Genomic DNA, 18,622 nt, shown 5'->3' with positions numbered 1-18,622 from the left:
TCGGGTCAAATACATCATTGGACTGTGTTTTGTTCATAGGGAAGGAGCATTCTGTTATGCGCCCTACCTCCGAGATCCCCAACAACATTTTAATACGTGTCAAGCATTCACTGGACTAAGTAAGAGTAGTGGGACCAACCTCGTTAACTTGCAGACGTTATGAAAAAAAAACAGATACCGTGCATGTGATTTTTGTAATTGAAATGGGGGTAAGTTCGGGGTAACCCCGACTTTGACTTAAAATGAGTTTGTTGATTTCTAAATCTGAACCGAAATCCGAAATCGGAGCTCCACAAAAATGGCGTCCACCACCTTCAGCGGAGACGGCACCCTTCTTCGGCTTCCTCGGCGCCGCCGTTTCCCTAGTCTTCTCCTGTATGGGAGTGGCGTACTGGATGGCAAAGAGTGGCATCGGCGTGGCGTTGATGGGAATGATGAGGACAGAGCTGGTGATGAAGTCGAGTGTGCTGGTAGTTATGGCGGGAGTGTAGGGGATTTATAGTTTGATCATTGATGTGATCATTAGTATTGGGATTAATCCTAAGGCTAAGTCTTATTATCTTTTTGACGGCTAAGTCTCTCTTCCGGTCTTACTTGCGGCCTCGCTGGTCTCTCTGCCGGAATGGCTATCAAGATTCAAGATCGTTGGTGATGCCGGTCTAACTAATGCACAACATCCAAAGATTTTTGTTAGAATGATTTTGTTTCTCATCTTCGCTGAAGCGTTGACTTTTTATGGTTTTGATTGTTGGGATCATCCTTTCATCCCAAGCTGGGCAGTCCAGAGTAGATTAGAGGTACCGTTCGTGCAAGCTTCTTTTGTAGGATTTGATGATTTGGTATTAACATAGAGTGGGAGTATCGGGGAAGTGATTGGAAGGTGTTGAAGATGAGGGCGAATCGTTGGATATTGGGGAGATTGAGGTGGAGGATGGGAGAAAGAGAGGAGAGGGAGATGGAGATCACCTGGTTTTTCATCAAGTTTTTGATTCAGATGGAAGACAAATGGGTTTTTGATCCTAACTCATGTTCACGTGCGACATAACACGTGTTTTGGTCAAACATAGTGAAATTCACAAGAGTCTAGGTAAAATTACCGAGATTGATAAACTGACGCCGTCCCACAAAAACTCGTGGGCTCTCCGAGGTCGGGCCTATTCCAGAACGCACCCATAGGGAATAGCCAACACATTTTTCATACTTACATTTAGGGTTTAGTCGTCTAGGGTTCTTGGTTAACGACATCAACCAGCATACGTGTTAACAAGTTAGATACATGCTAGCTAGTCAGCTAGAAGTGAGTAATAGAAGATTACTACCTCTCTGAAGAGTGGTACTAATAGCTGTCTCTAGCAAAAACAGATACATTAATTATTAAGAAAAGATGTATCGAGGCGTACTGGGGAAAACACCTAAGGAAATTATTGGCAAACAGATTTCAGGCAATTGTATTTGGACGTGAAATTTACTTCGCTTTCAAACCCTAAACAAGCTGGGATTTTCATTAAATTTCTGATAAGCAACTCCAACTAGAAAGCAAGTGTGTGTGTGTTTGTATAGTGTGTAATTCAAATTCCCAACATATGTTACATAGATCAGGATGTTCGATCAGCCATAAAACTAAAACCGAGTAGGTTTTATTCTTGACCATTGAAAACACTGATTAGCAGTGCCAGCCCGCCAGGTGCATGAAAATGAAACTGAAATATCTCATCGATCTCAAAACAGTGACATATATATATATATATACACAAATTTGTGATAAGATTTAATTCCATTTCAGTGATTTTACTCGATACTAGTCTATAAAGTGAATGCATGAACCTGTCAGCATATATAGTATGAAATATGCATCCCATCCCATACCTCTTGCTCATTTTGTCCCTCTTCAATTGTCAAAGTTTTCTAGTAGGAATAGCTAGGTACTCAGAACTAGCAACAAGAAACTCAACTATTCAACTTCTTCCGTTTTTAGGTCAGAAAATTTGGTACGAGTTTCCATTTAATTTCGGGAAGTAAGACTCTATCTGATGATGCTGCAGCGACTATATATGGCTGGCACCCTAAACTAGCAAATGGGCTACAGCTTAATTGATGGATTAAGATATTTCATACATTTCCATTAGGGTTTCTTCTTTTGTGAATGATTCTCTCAGCGAGGTCGTTTCAGATGGAATTTTTGACGGAGATGTTTTCATGCATATATGGAAGTCTCTTGGATTCAAAGCAACGTTTTCTTGTCACTTGTCACCTACCTGGCCTACTAGACTCCATATCGATCGAGTGCCATTTTCTAAGCCAAGCATTCGAATGTGCCTTGACTGAAGTTTGCGTGGCTTTACTTGCAGGTTTGAAGGACTGGATGCTTCTATAAGAGGTATTTTAATGAGACTGAAATTGGCTACGTTGAGGAAAACAATGTACGCATCCATATACATCTTTTTCTTGCAAACTTGAAGTTTGGGAAGAACACTCATGAATTTCCAACAGTCGTGCCACGGGTTCTTGTTCAGACCATATCTGTCTTAGGTGATATGGTATACCTGTTCTGACTGTTGATACCCTAAACAGGGAACTCTGTAACTCCAACCACAGATGATATATTCCTTAGGATAATTAGGCAAAACCTACCGTCCAAATAAAATAGAAGAGATAGAAACCAATATGCATGGGATAGTAGGTAATTAGTTATTACGAGACTTGACTGTCGGATGTCTGCGGGATTAATTTTAAGTAGTCTTAGGCCAGCTAGACGTGACTGCGCTTACGTGGTAATTACGTTGGACCCAGATGTTAATTCAGTTTATGCGAATGATCGGTAGGTGGTTCATAATGTTTAAAGGCTGACGGGTGGAACCTCTTGTGTGTAAATTCACTTATCCTAGGAGTACGTTGGCAATGAATTATGGATTGTAAGCACTAGCTAGGCCGCCTAAGTATAAGAGGGATGGCTGGATAATATGAATTAGAGTTAATTAGCGATGAGAGCTGTCTAGCATGCATTATAATTTAGTCGAGGGGTCAAAATTGAGGTCAGCCACGCACACCTAGACAGCTCCTTTCTTGTTTCTTCACTAAATAATGGCCTGTGATCATGGATACAGTGGGATGGATAACAGAAGATTAGAGGAGTGCAATGATGATGAATGTTCACATAAGGTTTTTCAATCAGGTACAACAAAGTGAAAACATCCTTTAGTATGTTGGGTATTAGAATTGCTTACCATAAAAACTTAAAAAGGAAGTAAAACGAATAGGTGGTACTGTGGTTGATGGTTAGATTGTTGTTAAAGTGGTTTCGGGACACTACGGAATGTTACCAAGTTTTCAAAGAAGTGTGCCTTATGATATAGATTGACGCAACTGCATGGGCCTTATGATTAATTGACATATCCATCATCATTAGATCTGATATGTAGAACCCAAACTAGTTAGAACCCATAAGCCTAATAAGAATTTAAAACCCAACTATTTTGGGCTGGAGGAATGACCCCAATATGCATTATCTAAAAGAATAAAAAAACAAAACAACTACCAGTTAATTCATTCTTTAAGCCAGACTGGTAGTTTAAACTGGCGATTGATTCTTCAGACAACCTACGTACTGTTAATGGAGCGGCAAATCTAATGGCTTATATAGCAACTACATCCGATATTGATCGCGGGCGCTATTCTTCTATTTGTGGAGGACCTTATTTCTTCTACCCCCAGATAAAACACATTTGTCTGGAGCTGTTATTATATCTTCTATTAATAAAACCAAAAGAGAAGTCAAAAAAATCAAATTGTTAAAATTTTGAATTATCTAATTTGCTAAGAGTTTATTAATTATCACTATATGTAAGTATATTCTTAAGAGGTATAAGAGTGTAACTTGACAAAGATTAAACCAAAAAATAAAGTTTTTTTTACAGTGGCTGACCCACAATCTCCATAATTGAAAAGAACTGTCATACCATGATCTCAACACCTCTAACAAGTATTAGACTAGTATTTTGGTAATAGGATTGTGCTAACTATTACTTGTTGGCTATGGTCTCAATTTGTTAATATCTTATATAAAATTCATATGTAAGCATAAGTACTTCTATTGGGAAATTAATATTTAATTTATTGTAATTATTACTTGTTGCTGTTAACACTGATGCTTGTTGGGTGGATGACTTCAAGGGAGGATTGGGGGTGATTGCCCGAAACCATCATGGTATATTGGTGGGGGGATTGGCTGGTCCTCTCAGAACCGAATCGGCTCTAATGACAGAAGCTCTGGCGCTGCTTGCTGGGGTCAAGATGGCAATGGATCTGAACTTGAAAGTAGTTGACTTTAGATCAGACTCTAAAATGGTGATCAGTGAGCTTCAATCCCCTCTCACTTCCCCTTGCAGGATATGGCGGATCGCTGTTATTATTGATGAGATAAGATGGCGATTTGAGTACTTCGATCATGTCAACTGGACTTGGTCTCCCCGAGAAGCTAATTGCGCTGCCCATGCAGCTGCACAGCTTGGTAATAAGATGTTGGGCTCCCACAGCTGGTTGGAGACTCCCCCACCATCCCTCACTCTGGTTCTCAGAAACGATGGCTTACCTTGTCCTCATGTTGCTTGATTATTGGCTGGAGAGTTTCTTCTCCAGTACCTCTTTTTGTATCGTGTATGTTCTTCTTCCTCTTGCCCTGTGTATTGAGATTAGAGCAGCTCGTTTTTCTTTGTTGTAGCTGGATCTCATCAGTAGATGGGTTGTTGGGCTCTGCCTGTTTTATGAAGTATTCTCTTTAACCAAAAAAAAAATAATCATTTAAGTTGTTATTTTTAAAGGGTTGTCTACTACCTTTGTGAAGCGATACCAAAACCTAAATCTAGGTTTTGCACAGCAAAGCGGCGTCATGTCGGACTTCGTCTACACCAAGACGCTCTGGCGTGCAAGTCCTAGGTTAAGGAGGCTTCTCTCTCGTGCAGGTTGAAGGTGTAGTGCGGGTTGTCAACTAGTTGTTTTTGATTGATCAAGGGTTGCGTCTTTCCTTCATATTGGCGTGTCAAAGTCCAAGCGTGGTGGATCAGAGGGTTGATCGAATATGCACTTTGTGTCGATCTATTGTAGACGACTAGTGGGAGCCGGATTCAACCCATAACTAAACTTGACGTCTTAGTTACCTAGAGGTGGCGGTCGAGGCTCAAGCTCCCTTAGCGGTGGCGGCAGAGTCGAGTCCTGCTTCTTCATGGCTCCAAAGCCAGACATGGCAATGGATTGAAGCGATGGAGAAACCTAGGTGGTTAGGTTTGGCTGGAGTTGCCGTGGATGAGGGAGGGTGGTAGGTTGTGGGCCTTAGCCTTATGTGTTGGGCTTCATATTTCCTGACCTCTCTCTCCTTCATGTTGGTTCAATATATGATTTTGGCCTCGTGGGGAAAGACCCTCCTCAAATTCTAGTTTCAACAAATCTTCCGGTTTGGGTACGTAATTGATGCCTTAGGTTTGAGTCGGTTAGTTTCTGTATTGAAATTAGTGCTTGTGAAGTTACATATTTGTTTTGCATTTTATTTTTTGTAGTGTCCGTTTGTTTGGACGCTTTCTTTCATTTTTGTGATTGAATAAGCGCATTGGCGCGTCTCCATTTGCGTAGTTTAGCTTGCATTTAGAGTCGTTTTGTCACTCTATTTGTTTGGTCATTGTGACCGTACATGACGATTGACAAATGAAGTTATTCATTCCCCTTAAAAAAAATTCTTTTTCAAGTGAGGCTCTCATGTACACTTGCCGTAAAGGTGTTTGTGTCAAGAAAATTGAAATAAGTAATTTTTTAAGTTCTAACCTTAATGAGAGATTAGTTCTTCACCCTCCTTTTCATTTCTTGATCGATCATTAGCAAACAACATAGCTAGCTTGGAGGACAGTTAAAAAATGAGGTTGAAAATTCCGTTTGGAGGCTTGCAGCATTAGAATCTAATCTTAGGATAAAATTGAAAGCATCCGAAGAAAATGTATCACCTAGATATAGTTCCCTTTCACTAGAATGACTATATCTACCTTCATTTTCAAGTTTGGTAGGCTGCAGTAATGCTGCAGGAACGTACTGAATGGAGTCAAGTGATCTTAGACCCACATGTTCATCAACATTATTGTCGTCCTTTTGAGGTTGAATGCCTTTACAAGGAGAAGAAACCAAATGGAGACCTTAAGAACTTGTTCAGATCAAGATGAAAAAAGAAGAAACACAACCATGTAGCCTGAAATGTGAAGAACACAACAAACACAGTCCTTTCAGATTACGACTGTACTGTTCTCTCTGTTTGGCAAAGTGGGGCTTCGAGGATTTTCAAGATCGCTAATCTTTCACAAAAGCTAGTGTGGTTGGTGGTGAGTGATTACGGCAAAATGACAAGGATGGAGATGCTGTGCTAGTGAGATTGAGAATTCAATATAACAGCTAAAGTAGATAATGGTTTTGGTTATTAGGTATGGGATGTGACTTTGCTTTCTCTCTAGCCATTCTATGATGAATATCAGAGTTCGTCACATGCCTAACTAGTTTCAGCATTGGTGTGGCTCTGGTTATTGGTATTGAATGCTTATCAACTTAACCATAAACTGTTTGGGGAAAGTGGCTCATCAGTAAGCAGTCATTCAATGTGTGTAACAGGGATTGGTGTTGATTTAATACAATTTTACGGTAGTTTGATGTACTTCAATACTATAACTTCGGAAATATATTGCATAGAAGTTTCTTCTGGTGACACTTTCATGTTTAGGTCGATCATGAGTTCATTCATGGTCTCATGGATGACTATAATAATAAATAAAAAACATGCCTAGTTACTACAGGTAATAAGCCACTATTTCACCAACTTTGTATATAGTTACTTGGCACCTTAGATTAAAATGTTGATGTTGATAACTTTCATATACAATTTCACTATTATAATTCCCAGATATGGGTTCGTGCTTATACACTGTATGCACACTAAGCAAGGGAATACAAAATAGGAGAAAACAGATGGCAGAATCAACAAAGAGTGTCACCTAAGATATTCATAGCTAGCAGGTTAAGCATCATTATTGAAGAAACTACTCAAAGATTTAAATAGCAGAATATGTATGATATTTATAAAATATGCTGTGGGACAATTGCATATATTAATCAAATCATGATCTGATACTATACCAGAAAAAATGAGGGACCTCTCAACACTGGTCAGCTAGATCATATTTTGAATCAATATGATATCTTGGTACAGATTTATAATGAATTACAGGCTTCATCATTGAAACTTGTTCCTAACTAAGAGCAGAAATAGCCAAATGATACCAGTACAATGTCTATACATAGTTGTTCATATAATATAGATATGTAATGTTTCATAAAGAAAAATGTAGGTATGTAATGCATCTTCTCTTATAGTAACATAAAGTAATAAAGCATCACAAGTTCTTAACTTCTTTACCTCAGAAAAACGAAAGTATCACAGAGTCAACACATAAAAATATTGAATGTGCCCACCTACTCAATAATAATTACAGGTCATGATAAAATGTTTTCATACGGGTAATTATAGTAGTGATACCGGTTATATAAGAATTATCGAATTATTACAGAACATAATATTTTTCAAAAAAGAAAGAGTAAAATCTATTGTTTAGGGTTTAACTTGATGATGACTCTATAGTCTTGAACAAATTTGAAGACTGAAGTCACTTTAAACGAACAAATTAAATCGGCCAAACCCTATTGAGATAATCAAAGAAATTCAATCTAAACACTTCATAAAATATTAAACCCTATTGCCACATAACAATTTGCTTTGCAAGTGAGTTCAAGACGGAGAACAGTGTATACCGAAATCTAGAACTCAAACTACCAGAATTTCCATAACATATTTCTGTTTTTCAGGCATGTGAAGAAGACGGCTGTTGTCTCAAACTGTCATGTATAGACAGGACAGAGACCCTTCTCCTCTCTCCCCACACTGTTCGTTTTTTTTCCTCACATGAAGACCGCGAGAAACGCAACAAACCAATAAACACTTTCAAGTTTCAACGACTCACAATCTCACACGCTTTCTGCTCCTCTCTTAGATCGTGTCGGATCCCAAATCCAAAGCCCCATCTCTCTCTCTCTCTCTCTCTCTCTCTCTCTCTCTCTCTCTGCTTCTTCCCTCAACCTTTACTTTGCCTTCATTTCACTTTTCCCTGTTTACCAAACGCTGCTTTCTCTTCCCTCTCTCGCTGCTTCTAAAAAGCTTAAACCTTTGTGGGTGTGGTTATTTCCACTTCGTTATCATATCATCATCGTTGAGTCGACTTCTCTCTTTTTAAGTGTCGGTGGGATCCGAGCGCACTCTTCTCATGATAACCATCATTGACTCTAGTTAATGCTTTCTCTCTCTGCTTCGCATTATAGCAAGTTCTTCTGATCATCGTCCATGCAATGTATGTAGTGCTCTCTTCTTGTTTTAGTTTTCAGGTTTCGTTTTGGTGTTTTGGTTGTAATGATTGTTGGGTTAACTTGTTTGCATTTCGATGACTGTTTTTGGTTTAAAGAATCGAGCTTTGTTGGTGAATGAAGCATGGATAAGGCGTGGCTATGGAAGAAGAAATCTACAGAGAAGCTGCCTATTGTTGCTGACAAAGTCAATGATTTGTCGAAAGGGAATGAAGAAGAGGTAAGCTTTTCTAGTTTTACAGAGATTTTCTTTGTTTGTAGTAGTAGTTTGTAGCTTATGATTACTGTGTTTGTTGCTAATTTGATGTAAGACCATGAGCTTGTTAAATTTATAGCTTTGTGAAATCCAGGTACATTGCAATTTTACCATTTTGGTCGTACCTGTCAATCTTGATGTGAAAGTTGCTAGTTTGTGTTTATGAAGAATATTGGTAATGCTAATCTGGAAGAGTCAATTAGCACTTGTCGCATTTTTTGGAATCTCGAATTACTTAAACTTAGTAAGGCTCTTCTGACCGCTAATACCAAGATGGGGTTCAGAATTTGGATTAGTGATCTCTCATAACTATAAATTGATATTTGGAGGCAGTTATGTATTGTGATTGAAAAGAACAGCTTAGTTGCTTTACATGATCAATTTCCTTTTCTTTTCCCTTGGACATCAACATAAGGTAGAGAAACCAAAGTGATCTGGTTTATTTCTTTACTAAACGAGATCTGATTTGGCCTATAGTATACAATCCTTATTTCGAACTGCTGTCTACACTGTAATTGTATGGAGCAATATGCATAGTGTCTGTGAGATTTCTTAAGCTAGTTTTCGACTTTTGATGATCATAAACAATTAAGGCTGTCAAATAATTAGTGTCCTGCCTAGTAATGTTGACAAAGAACTTAAATGATGATTTCCTAACAGAGTACTATTTATGTTGATCTTCAAGCATGTTTGCCATGCGTTGTGGTTTAGGTTGATGTATAGAATTTTTTATAATTGGGAGCTTTGAGCAGTTGGTGGTTATATATCTAATGTATTCTGTTCCTCTTTAGATGGAGGCAATTTTGAATGAGAAGGCAGAGCTAGAGAAAGATATAAAAGCTTTAAGTGATAAGTTAGCTTCAGCTCTCTCAGATTGTAAGAATAAAGATGAAATTGTGAAGAAACATGCCAACATGGCACAGGAAGCTGTTCATGGTAATATGTTTATGTTAGTAAACATAATCGTTGCCTTACATTCTGTTACTATATATTGTCATTATCACAGGTGAAATTTATTCTATTATATAATATGAACATATTTTGGTTAGGCTGGGAGAAGGTAGAAGCAGAAGCTGGGTTCCTAAAGCAAGAATTGGATAAATCATTGCAACTCAGAGACTCTGCTGAAGAAAGAATAGCTCAATTGGATGGAGCCCTCAAGGAGTGCATGCAACAGCTACGATATGTTCGAGACGATCAAGAGCAAAGGGTCCATGATGCTGTGATGAAGACAACAAGGGAATTCGAGAAATCCCAGATGGTGTTGGAAGAGAAGCTAGCAGAGACCAGTGGAAGGCTTTGTAAAATAGGTGCTGAAAACTCCCATCTTAATAAGGCTCTTTCAGTGAAGGAAAAGTTGACTGAAGATTTAAGGAAACAATTGAGTCAGATGGAAGCAGATGTGAATGCACTTATGGCCAGATTAGAGTCCACAGAGAAATATAATGCTTCTTTAACATATGAGGTTCGAGTTCTTGAGAAAGAACTTGAGATCAGGAATGAGGAAAGAGAATTCAATTGTCGGACTGCTGATGCAGCACACAAGCAACACCTCGAGGGTGCAAAAAAAGTTGCTAAATTAGAATTAGAATGTCAGAGGTTGCGTGTCCTGGTCAGGAAGCGGTTGCCAGGTCCTGCTGCCTTGGCTAAAATGAAAAATGAAGTTGAAATGCTTGGAACGGATTCTGTTGACATGAGGATGAGAAGTTTGAGCCCAAATGGTTTCTGGTATGAATCTACTGCCGACAAGTTTCATGAGGTTCCCACCAAAAAGATCAATTTTCTAACTGAGCAGTTATGTGCTATGGAAGAAGAAAATGCGATTCTCAAGGAAGCACTCAATAAGAAGATGAATGAGTTACAGTTTTCCAAAAATATGTATAACCGTGCAGCCTCCAAATTATCACAAGTTGAAACAGTGGTTGGAGAATCCCCAAGAGGCACTCATATGCCACATGAACTCTCTGTAGCATCTATGTCTGATATCGGTAGCGATGATAAGGCTAGTTGTGCAGAATCATGGGCTTCTACTTTGATTACAGAACTGGAGCATTTTAAAAATGAAAAGCAGAAAGACTGGCCGACGTGCAAAACTGTCGGAGCTTCAGACATAAATCTAATGGATGACTTCGCTGAAATGGAAAAACTAGCAGTGGTCACTGCTGATAAAGTGAGTGTTGGTTCGTATGCTTCCTCACCAGCTAATACAGTTGCTGGCCATTTGGAAAATCAGTATTCCTTGGAATTAGGGGGTAGTGATATAGTTCCTGTATCTGACAGTGAGTCAGGCTTCAGTTTGTCAAACAGGGAGTCCAGCCGTGTTGCTGATGCCAAAGCTCCTCATTGGCTCCAGGATATAGTGAAATTGGTGTTAGAGCACAGTCGTGTTGCAGGAAGAAGCCCTAAACAAATACAGGAGGATATAAGAATAGCTTTGGCCACCACAACTAATCCTTCTTCTGCTAAAAGCTCCATCTCATGGAAATACTCAAATGAGTGTGCAGTAACTGGTTCACCCAATGGAGCAAGTGGTGAGCAGTTACAACCGGATCTTAGGAAATCAATATGCAAAATAATTGAGCTTATTGAAGGAATCAGTGTGCCATCTTCAGATTATAACACAGACGCCAGACACAAGAATTCAGAAACACAGGCAGGCTACATGGTACGTGTTTTCCAATGGAAAACTTCTGAACTTGGCAGTCTTCTACAGCAATTTATTCATGCTTGTTATAATCTGTTAAATGGAAAGGATGGTCTTGATAAATTTGCTGAAGAACTAACTACGGCGCTGGACTGGATTTTGAACCACTGCTTTTCACTTCAAGATGTTTCAAGCATGAAGGATGCAATTAAGAAGCAATTTGATTGGGATGACACAAGAAGTGAAAGCGAAGCAGAAGTTGGAATGGCTATTTCTTCAAATGGCTGTAGCACTCAATTAGAAGAGCTGCAGTCCAATATGGTCCAAGAAATCAGAAAGTTAAAGGATGAACTTGTGAATACAGAATCTGGCAAAAGGGAGTTGGAAGGCAGACTTCAGTCAGCCAGTGATAAGAGTGAATTCCTGATCAATCAGCTTAAGGAATCTGAGAAAATTGTTGGAGGCTTGCAAGAAGAGTTACTAAGCTTAAGAGAGTCAAAGAGTATGATTGAAGATCAACTCAAAACTCAAGAGGCAATGAACGAAGATCTTAGCACGCAGCTCACAGTGGCTAGAGTTGAATTGAGTGAAGCTCAACAGAAGTTATCATCTCTAGAAGACGAGCTTGAAAACAAATACAAGTGCTGTGAAGAATTGGAAGCTTCATGTGTAGACTTACAGCTTCAGCTCAAAAGGTACCTACACAAATACATTAAAAAAAAAGTTGTATCTCATAGTTAACCATAGTTCCAACGACTTGCACTATTGCTTATGCATCTTTTTCATGTGTGTACTAGCAGTATGAAGAAGAAAAGCCCCGACTCCGATCATAATCAGGAGGAAAGGCAAGACCAAACTGTAAGTAAATAATCTCTACAATTGCATTTATCATTTTGTTAAAGGGAGATAAAAGATTAACATGTCTTCAGTTACACTAGCATTTTCCTTACATTTGACAAAGTATGTATTTTGTTTAACGAAGTACTCTTTTTTCCTCACTGGAGCATGATTAATGACTGTAATATGAATCTTTTGTAGTGCAAGAATGAGTCTTTTGTTTGCAGCACTTGATATTCAACATCATATTTCTTAATTAGATGTCTGAATTAACATAAGAAGCAGATATAGAACCCTGACACATGAAACCTTGACTTTAGTTTTTCAAAGCAGATAGTGTTAACCTTGAAAAAAAATGATCCACTTATGATGCAACAATATCTCTTTCCTTTCGTGTGCTTTGGTATTATTCACGAAATTACACTAAACAATTCAAAGTTTTTCTTTAATTTTTTTTATCTTTAATTGTGGGTGCTCAATTTTGCAGGAATGGGAGATAACAGCTGCTTCAGAAAAGTTGGCAGAATGCCAAGAGACTATACTTAACCTCGGGAAGCAGTTGAAGGCAATGGCTGCACCAAGAGAAGCAGCCTTATTTGACAAGGTCATCACTGATCCTGCTGATGTAAGTACCACAACAGTCATAGCCACAGACCCTACCTCAAACAAGACCATGAGCCGCCGATCGTCTCTACTTGATCGAATGCTAGCAGAAGATGACACTACTACCAAAGAATTTACACCTCCAAAGACGAAACAAGTTGACGATAATTCCACTTCCATATTTGGTCCCAAGACGGTAGTAGAGCCCCTTGAGAACATCCTCAATCTCAATGTTAAATACCAGGATGAGAATGCTGCTACTGGATCATTGGCCATGGTGCCAAGCAAGAAAAGAAGTGTGAGCTTATGGAGAAAGCTACTCTGGAGAAAGAAGAAAAGTAGCAGCAAGAAAGCACCCCTTCCGATTGCCTCGTGAGAGATCACTATCCCATGATAAAAGCACTGTTGCAGCCCCGGACTCGGTTTTTTGGTAGTTTAGTTAAACACCAGTGGGAACTAATAAGGATACAACTTCTGTAGGTTGATAGAAGGATACTGGAGAGTGCTCGAGAGTGATTTTTTCTTTTGGTTGCCATATTTTGTGCATCAGTCGTGTTTGTGTCAGTGTGTATATATATCAATGCCTATAGCTAACTAGGAATTTGCAGCAATGTCAGCACATTAGAAGTTGACATTTTTGTACCATCTTGTAATTCCAGATCTGTACACCCTTAATATCCAAATGAATAAAGTAATATTTCCCTTCTGAAAATTATGCATAATACTTTTGATTCACTGGTTGGAAATAAACTCCACAAAAATTTAACAGTACCCATGCATAAACAAAGTTTTAGTTTATTAATAAATAAGCGTTACAGCAGATTAAGCAATGTCAAATGGACACCAGCTTTCTCAAAAAAAAAAAAAACAAAACTATAATGATGCCACAAAACTTGGGCAGAAATAACATGTTGTAGAAAGATCTGCTATGAATTAATGCTCAACCAAAAAAACCTCTCCCCTCTCTAGTCATGAAGGCAGTCTCACGACGCTGTATATGCCAGTTGACACGTATCTTTATCTATACTATCAATCTCTGTACAGCACAAAATTTGCAATATCTGGGAGGCCACCCTCTTTATAACAATTAGCAACCTGCTCCAAATATTCATCCCAACTCTCTTCAACAGAAGCTAAATCCAATAAAAAAGCTGCTTCATCCAACGCAACCTGAAAAAAAGGTGGAACTCAGAGGGTAAGAAACTGTTTTACCAACTACTGTTTCCTCCTTTGAAAGTCACAAGGGAAATATAAAAACCTGGGCAGGGGCTTTCCCCTTCTTCAGATCTGCTTGCCTTCCCTCCTCACCCACCCTCTCCTTAATGTACTCGATTTGCTCATCCTCCCACTGTGCCATATCAGCAACTTCCTGAATCATATGCCACAAGAGAATTTTAGCCGAGGATAGGAGGCTAGAAAATTTAGGAAGTGACCGAACAAAGTTGTAACCTGGTATTTGCACCCCAAAGTCCACCAGGGTGATTTTAAAGCTCCCCTAGCAGCATCTTTAGCTTCAACTGTACGACCGACCCTATAAAAAAACACACAAGACTCCTTAGATAATGAAATGTAAGTGGTTTGGAAAACGAATTCACAACATTGTATAGGAAATAGTAACAGGTGACGTTTCCTACGAACTTCAGCAAAACCTCAGCATTGAATACAAAAGGCCGTGCAAATCCAGGAAAATGCTCCTTCTTTGTATAAAATTCTCCCGTTACCAAGGCCGAGACCTTTCAAAAGCACAAAGAAAATTAGGACCCCAGCTTCAAATGAAGTTAACATAGAGACAGCACTAAAAGTCAGGTGCTTACTTGGTCCCCTTCCTCAAAATGCGACTTCACTTTGCGCTCCAGGACATCTGGAAATAATCCAACCTAAAAAAAGAACTATGAGTTAGAACTCATCTATTAATAAAAGGAAACAAAGAAGCAGCAAAACAAACTACAATAGAAATGTTCCGTACGTTTCTTAAAATATAGATATCTAGTTTTGAGATCTCCGACTTGGCAAAGTCACCCTTTCTATAAAGTTTCTCCCCAACAACACCAGATGCGTGAAATATCTCTTTATTGCTTTCCCCAGCGTGTTTAGCATCTTCTTCAACTAGCATTCTATGGATAAGTTGGTCTACCTGTCGATGAAATACATAAGACTTCTTCGAAGAGAGACTAGAGAGTTCCATACCAGTAGAAAAAATCCATTGAAATTAAAAGATTACCATAAAGCCACAAAGCGAAGCACAGTGCTTTACTTACATTCTTAGCTAAAAGCCACACTCCATGCTTCTTGACCTCCACCACCGGCATATCCATACTGCAGGAATTGGACTAGATAAATGAAGTGTTCCAAAAGGGATCAAAATCGTTCCTGAGAAACACTCACCCTGGTGGAGCTGTAGGCCACCGGAGCAATGCAGTTACAGAACCTGTTCACAAGGTATAGCTGAACATTACAACAGCTTTAAACAACAAGACAACTCTTGGGGTGATAATAAACAAGATAAAGGGATCCCTTTCCATACCTGAGCTATTTTTTGTAAGCGGTACAGCAAGGGGGATTAAACCTTGCTTTGCTCCCGGAGAAATAATCGAATCACCTGTTTTTCATACTAATGTATGTAAGGACTTGCTGAGGAACACACAAAATACTTTTAGAATGAGAGTGTATACATTATTGTTTTCTAATGCCACAGAATTCGGCACAAGATTGTCTTCTAAAGATAATATATAACCACTGTTCAGAAAAATCAATCTTTTGATGCATAATATGTCAAGCAACCAACACATGCAAATCCCATAACACAAAAAATGAGTGACCAAACAAAGTAATGATCTTATGGCTGAAAAAATGAATCTTGAAGAGATTAACAAAGCATCACTAAAGACCCACCTCTTGTCTTGAGCATTTTCAGCAACTGAGTTAAATGCTGAGGAGGCTGAGTTCCTGCCACCTCCTTAATGAAAGACACATGGTCTGCAAATCAATTCCCAAAACAAAACCTAAGAAACAAAACATAACAAACAAGCAAGCACTTCCAGAATCCAAAACCAAACAGAGCCTTAGCTCACCAGAACTGGAAGAAGAGTAAGAACAGCGAGGACTAGCTCTGCCATGTCCAAGAAGTACAGTAGGGAAAGCAGTGGCTCGAGGACGTCCGCACACAACCCCGCCGCCAATTTTCATTTTTTGTGCTAACTGGTCTGGTGTTCTTCTGTCTTTGTTAATTTATCTTGATGTTTGCTCCGTAATTCTCAGCCACATTACACTTTGGGCTAAGAGAAGTTAGAACCTGACTTGCCTTCAACCCAAGGGCCTCATACAGTCAGGCCCAGATGATCTTTTATTACTTTTGGTCTGAACCCAGATGATCATGATCTTTCGAATCAATAGAATTATATACGAACCTGTAGAAGGGGTTTATCTTCCTTAATTTTCACATCAACTTTCCGCAGTTGGTCCAAGCATTCATAATTTCATAGAACTCGTTCATATGGTCCATGAGACTATCATCGTTGTCCATCTTCAGCTTGTACAGTTTCCCCTTCAGATGTAATTTGTTGGTCAAACTATTAGCAGGATAGAGCTTTTCCAACTTTTTGGGAAGAGCCGACGGAAAATCTTCATCCATAGTTCCATACCATCGTTGGTAATGCTATCAGCTATATAGAGACAAACTGTGCTAACACACTGAGAATAAGACTAGTACAAGATACATGAGTTAAATCTCATAACCAAAATCTCAAAACTCTTGTACACACTCACTCATTCAATACCTAAGATCAGAAAATCACCTAAGAGAATTTTCCTCTGAGAACTATTTTCTTTCACTGATTCACTCTCATGCACAACACACAAGAGGTTTCTATTGCTTGCCGGTGTTACTGTCTGATGCTTACTTGTTATGCATACTTCAAATAGTTTGCCATGCAGCCAATTTATAGGCAATAGATAATCATACATGTGGCTTTTTTCTTCCTCCCTATTCCAATTGCTGCACCGCACAATTGAAGATTACCTCTTTAACTTCCAGTTCCACAAACATCATTTAAAGCCTAGCTATATTCACCCAAGTTAAAACTTGCCGCATCATTATTCCATGAGTCATATTTCCATGAGAATAAATACCAATCTCAACAAGACAATCATTTTGATATGGTTTCAAGTTTAGCGATGGTTCTTGGAACTTGCCTCAGCTTCTACGTACAATTTTCCTCTCTGTTAACACTATCTTAAGATCTCATCACTACTAGAAAAAAAAAGTCTTAACCAACGAAAATGTTTCGCCGTCTAGGGGCCATAATTCGTCACAAAAGTACTAAAATGTTTTTCTTTCATCATGTAGTAAACTAATAAGAATAGTTCCACTTAAATAACAGTCACTTTATCGTTTAAGTGTTTAAAATTTTATTTTAAAAAAGTAACAATTTTCTATTTATTCAATTGTATTAATAGTCAATGATAATTTCCGCAAAACTTTCTCTCTTTTTTTATTTTCCTTTTCAGTTAATTTAAGATACGATTATTTCCTTTTGAAATAATAAGTTTTATTTTTAATTTTTTCTTCTTCTCACACCAAAGACCCACGCGCCGCCATCAAAATTCCCCAACCACCGATGAAAATATAGTTCCGGCCTCTACTACACTTCCCGGCCATGACCTTGAGCTGCTACTCTATCCAATCTCACTGGTGCTGCTCCAGAAGTCCTCCAAACTTCGTCCAAGCTAGGCCGTCCAGCCGCTACTGTGGCGTCGAGGAAGGTAAAAGGAACACCAGATAAGGGAGATTCGACGATGATGGTAAGGAAACAGAGGAAAGGAATGAATTTAGAGTCAGATCCAAATCAATGGAATTGAAGGCTGAATAGATCTAAAACAAAGGACCGAAAGGATTCGCCATTTCAGCGACGTCGCTGGAACTCCTCCGATGGCTCGGTCTGCCTTCAAATTGATCTCGTCGGAATCATAGATCAATATAAGGAGAGAGTTTAAGTAAATAAGGAGATCGATTAAAATTTTGGAACTTGCCCGAAATTTCAAAATGTGTCGTTTGAATTTGGCTCAAATTTTGGGTGGAAAAGGAAAGCGCTTAAAATTTTAGAACTTGATCGACGAATTCTAACATAGCGTCGCCTAAGTTAGAAATTACTAATAGTTGATAAATAAGAAAAAGCATACAAAAAATCTTCAAAATCAATCGGTATGTGAGTTATGTCATTAACCAGATCATAAATATCCATAAAAAGGAAATAAATCTCAAATTAATTAATCTATTTTCTTTAGAAAATAGAAAATTAATTTGCTACTGAATTTGGTATAGAAAATATATTATTCAAAAAAGGAATATACTATCGTAAATCTCAATCATTAGTTCGTATATTTTAATAGTCCGTAATTTGTGAATAATTTTAACTATAATTTGGGTGTCCACATATCCAAAAATCTAGTAGTTAAAAAAATACCATAAAAAACAATCCAATCAAATGATTTTAATCATCTAAAATCAACCGTCGGATATAATATCTCCATAAACATACAAGAATATGGAAATAAAAAAATAAAATCAATTATTATTATTATGGAGAATAATAAAAATAATAAAAGATGAATGAATCGTGAATACATGAGTTATAACTGTTAAAAAAATTAATTTAATTTAATCTTTAGGTTTAAGTGCATCTTATGCAAAATAAAAGATAGTGTAAAGAAATAAATTGTAATTTTTAACAAATTATTGGTTCTTTAGGATAATTTTTATATCGATGTATTTTGGTATTTCAATAATTCAATAATTTATGGGATAAACAGAGTTGACTGTGGCGTAACAATAGCCGCACCCTTAG

General features: G+C 38.2%; 2 protein-coding genes and 1 pseudogene across 3 annotated transcripts; 2 read left to right on the top strand and 1 right to left on the bottom strand.

Moving 5' to 3' along the window:
• Positions 1–298: 298 nt before the first annotated feature.
• LOC126791446 (V-type proton ATPase 16 kDa proteolipid subunit-like) lies at positions 299–795 on the top strand (annotated as a pseudogene).
• Positions 796–8,135: 7,340 nt separating this feature from the next.
• On the top strand, positions 8,136–13,486 carry LOC126783215 (filament-like plant protein 7). 2 transcript variants are annotated; one of them, XM_050508645.1, is made up of 6 exons: positions 8,136–8,426; positions 8,538–8,659; positions 9,487–9,631; positions 9,745–12,034; positions 12,140–12,197; positions 12,664–13,486. In XM_050508645.1, the coding sequence occupies exons 2-6, from the start codon at positions 8,564–8,566 to the stop codon at positions 13,153–13,155; spliced, it is 3,081 nt and encodes a 1,026-aa protein (XP_050364602.1). In that variant the 5' UTR covers positions 8,136–8,426; positions 8,538–8,563; the 3' UTR covers positions 13,156–13,486. The 2 variants fall into 2 exon arrangements, with proteins under 2 accessions (XP_050364602.1, XP_050364595.1); XM_050508638.1 differs by having other exon boundaries at positions 12,137–12,197.
• A 253-nt stretch (positions 13,487–13,739) lies between these two features.
• On the bottom strand, positions 13,740–15,982 carry LOC126783228 (protein IN CHLOROPLAST ATPASE BIOGENESIS, chloroplastic-like). The gene is made up of 11 exons (XM_050508658.1): positions 15,851–15,982; positions 15,672–15,755; positions 15,304–15,378; positions 15,165–15,207; positions 15,038–15,095; positions 14,746–14,913; positions 14,594–14,656; positions 14,418–14,512; positions 14,229–14,310; positions 14,038–14,148; positions 13,740–13,949 (listed from the first exon to the last, which is right to left on the bottom strand). Exons 1-11 carry the CDS (start codon positions 15,963–15,965, stop codon positions 13,809–13,811), a joined length of 1,035 nt encoding a protein of 344 aa, XP_050364615.1. The 5' UTR covers positions 15,966–15,982; the 3' UTR covers positions 13,740–13,808.
• Between the last annotated feature and the right edge of the window lie 2,640 nt (positions 15,983–18,622).

This window comes from Argentina anserina, chromosome 1, assembly GCF_933775445.1.
Source record: "Argentina anserina chromosome 1, drPotAnse1.1, whole genome shotgun sequence".
NCBI classification, from domain to species: Eukaryota; Viridiplantae; Streptophyta; class Magnoliopsida; order Rosales; family Rosaceae; genus Argentina; species Argentina anserina.
This window is presented reverse-complemented; position numbering and strand designations above follow the sequence as displayed.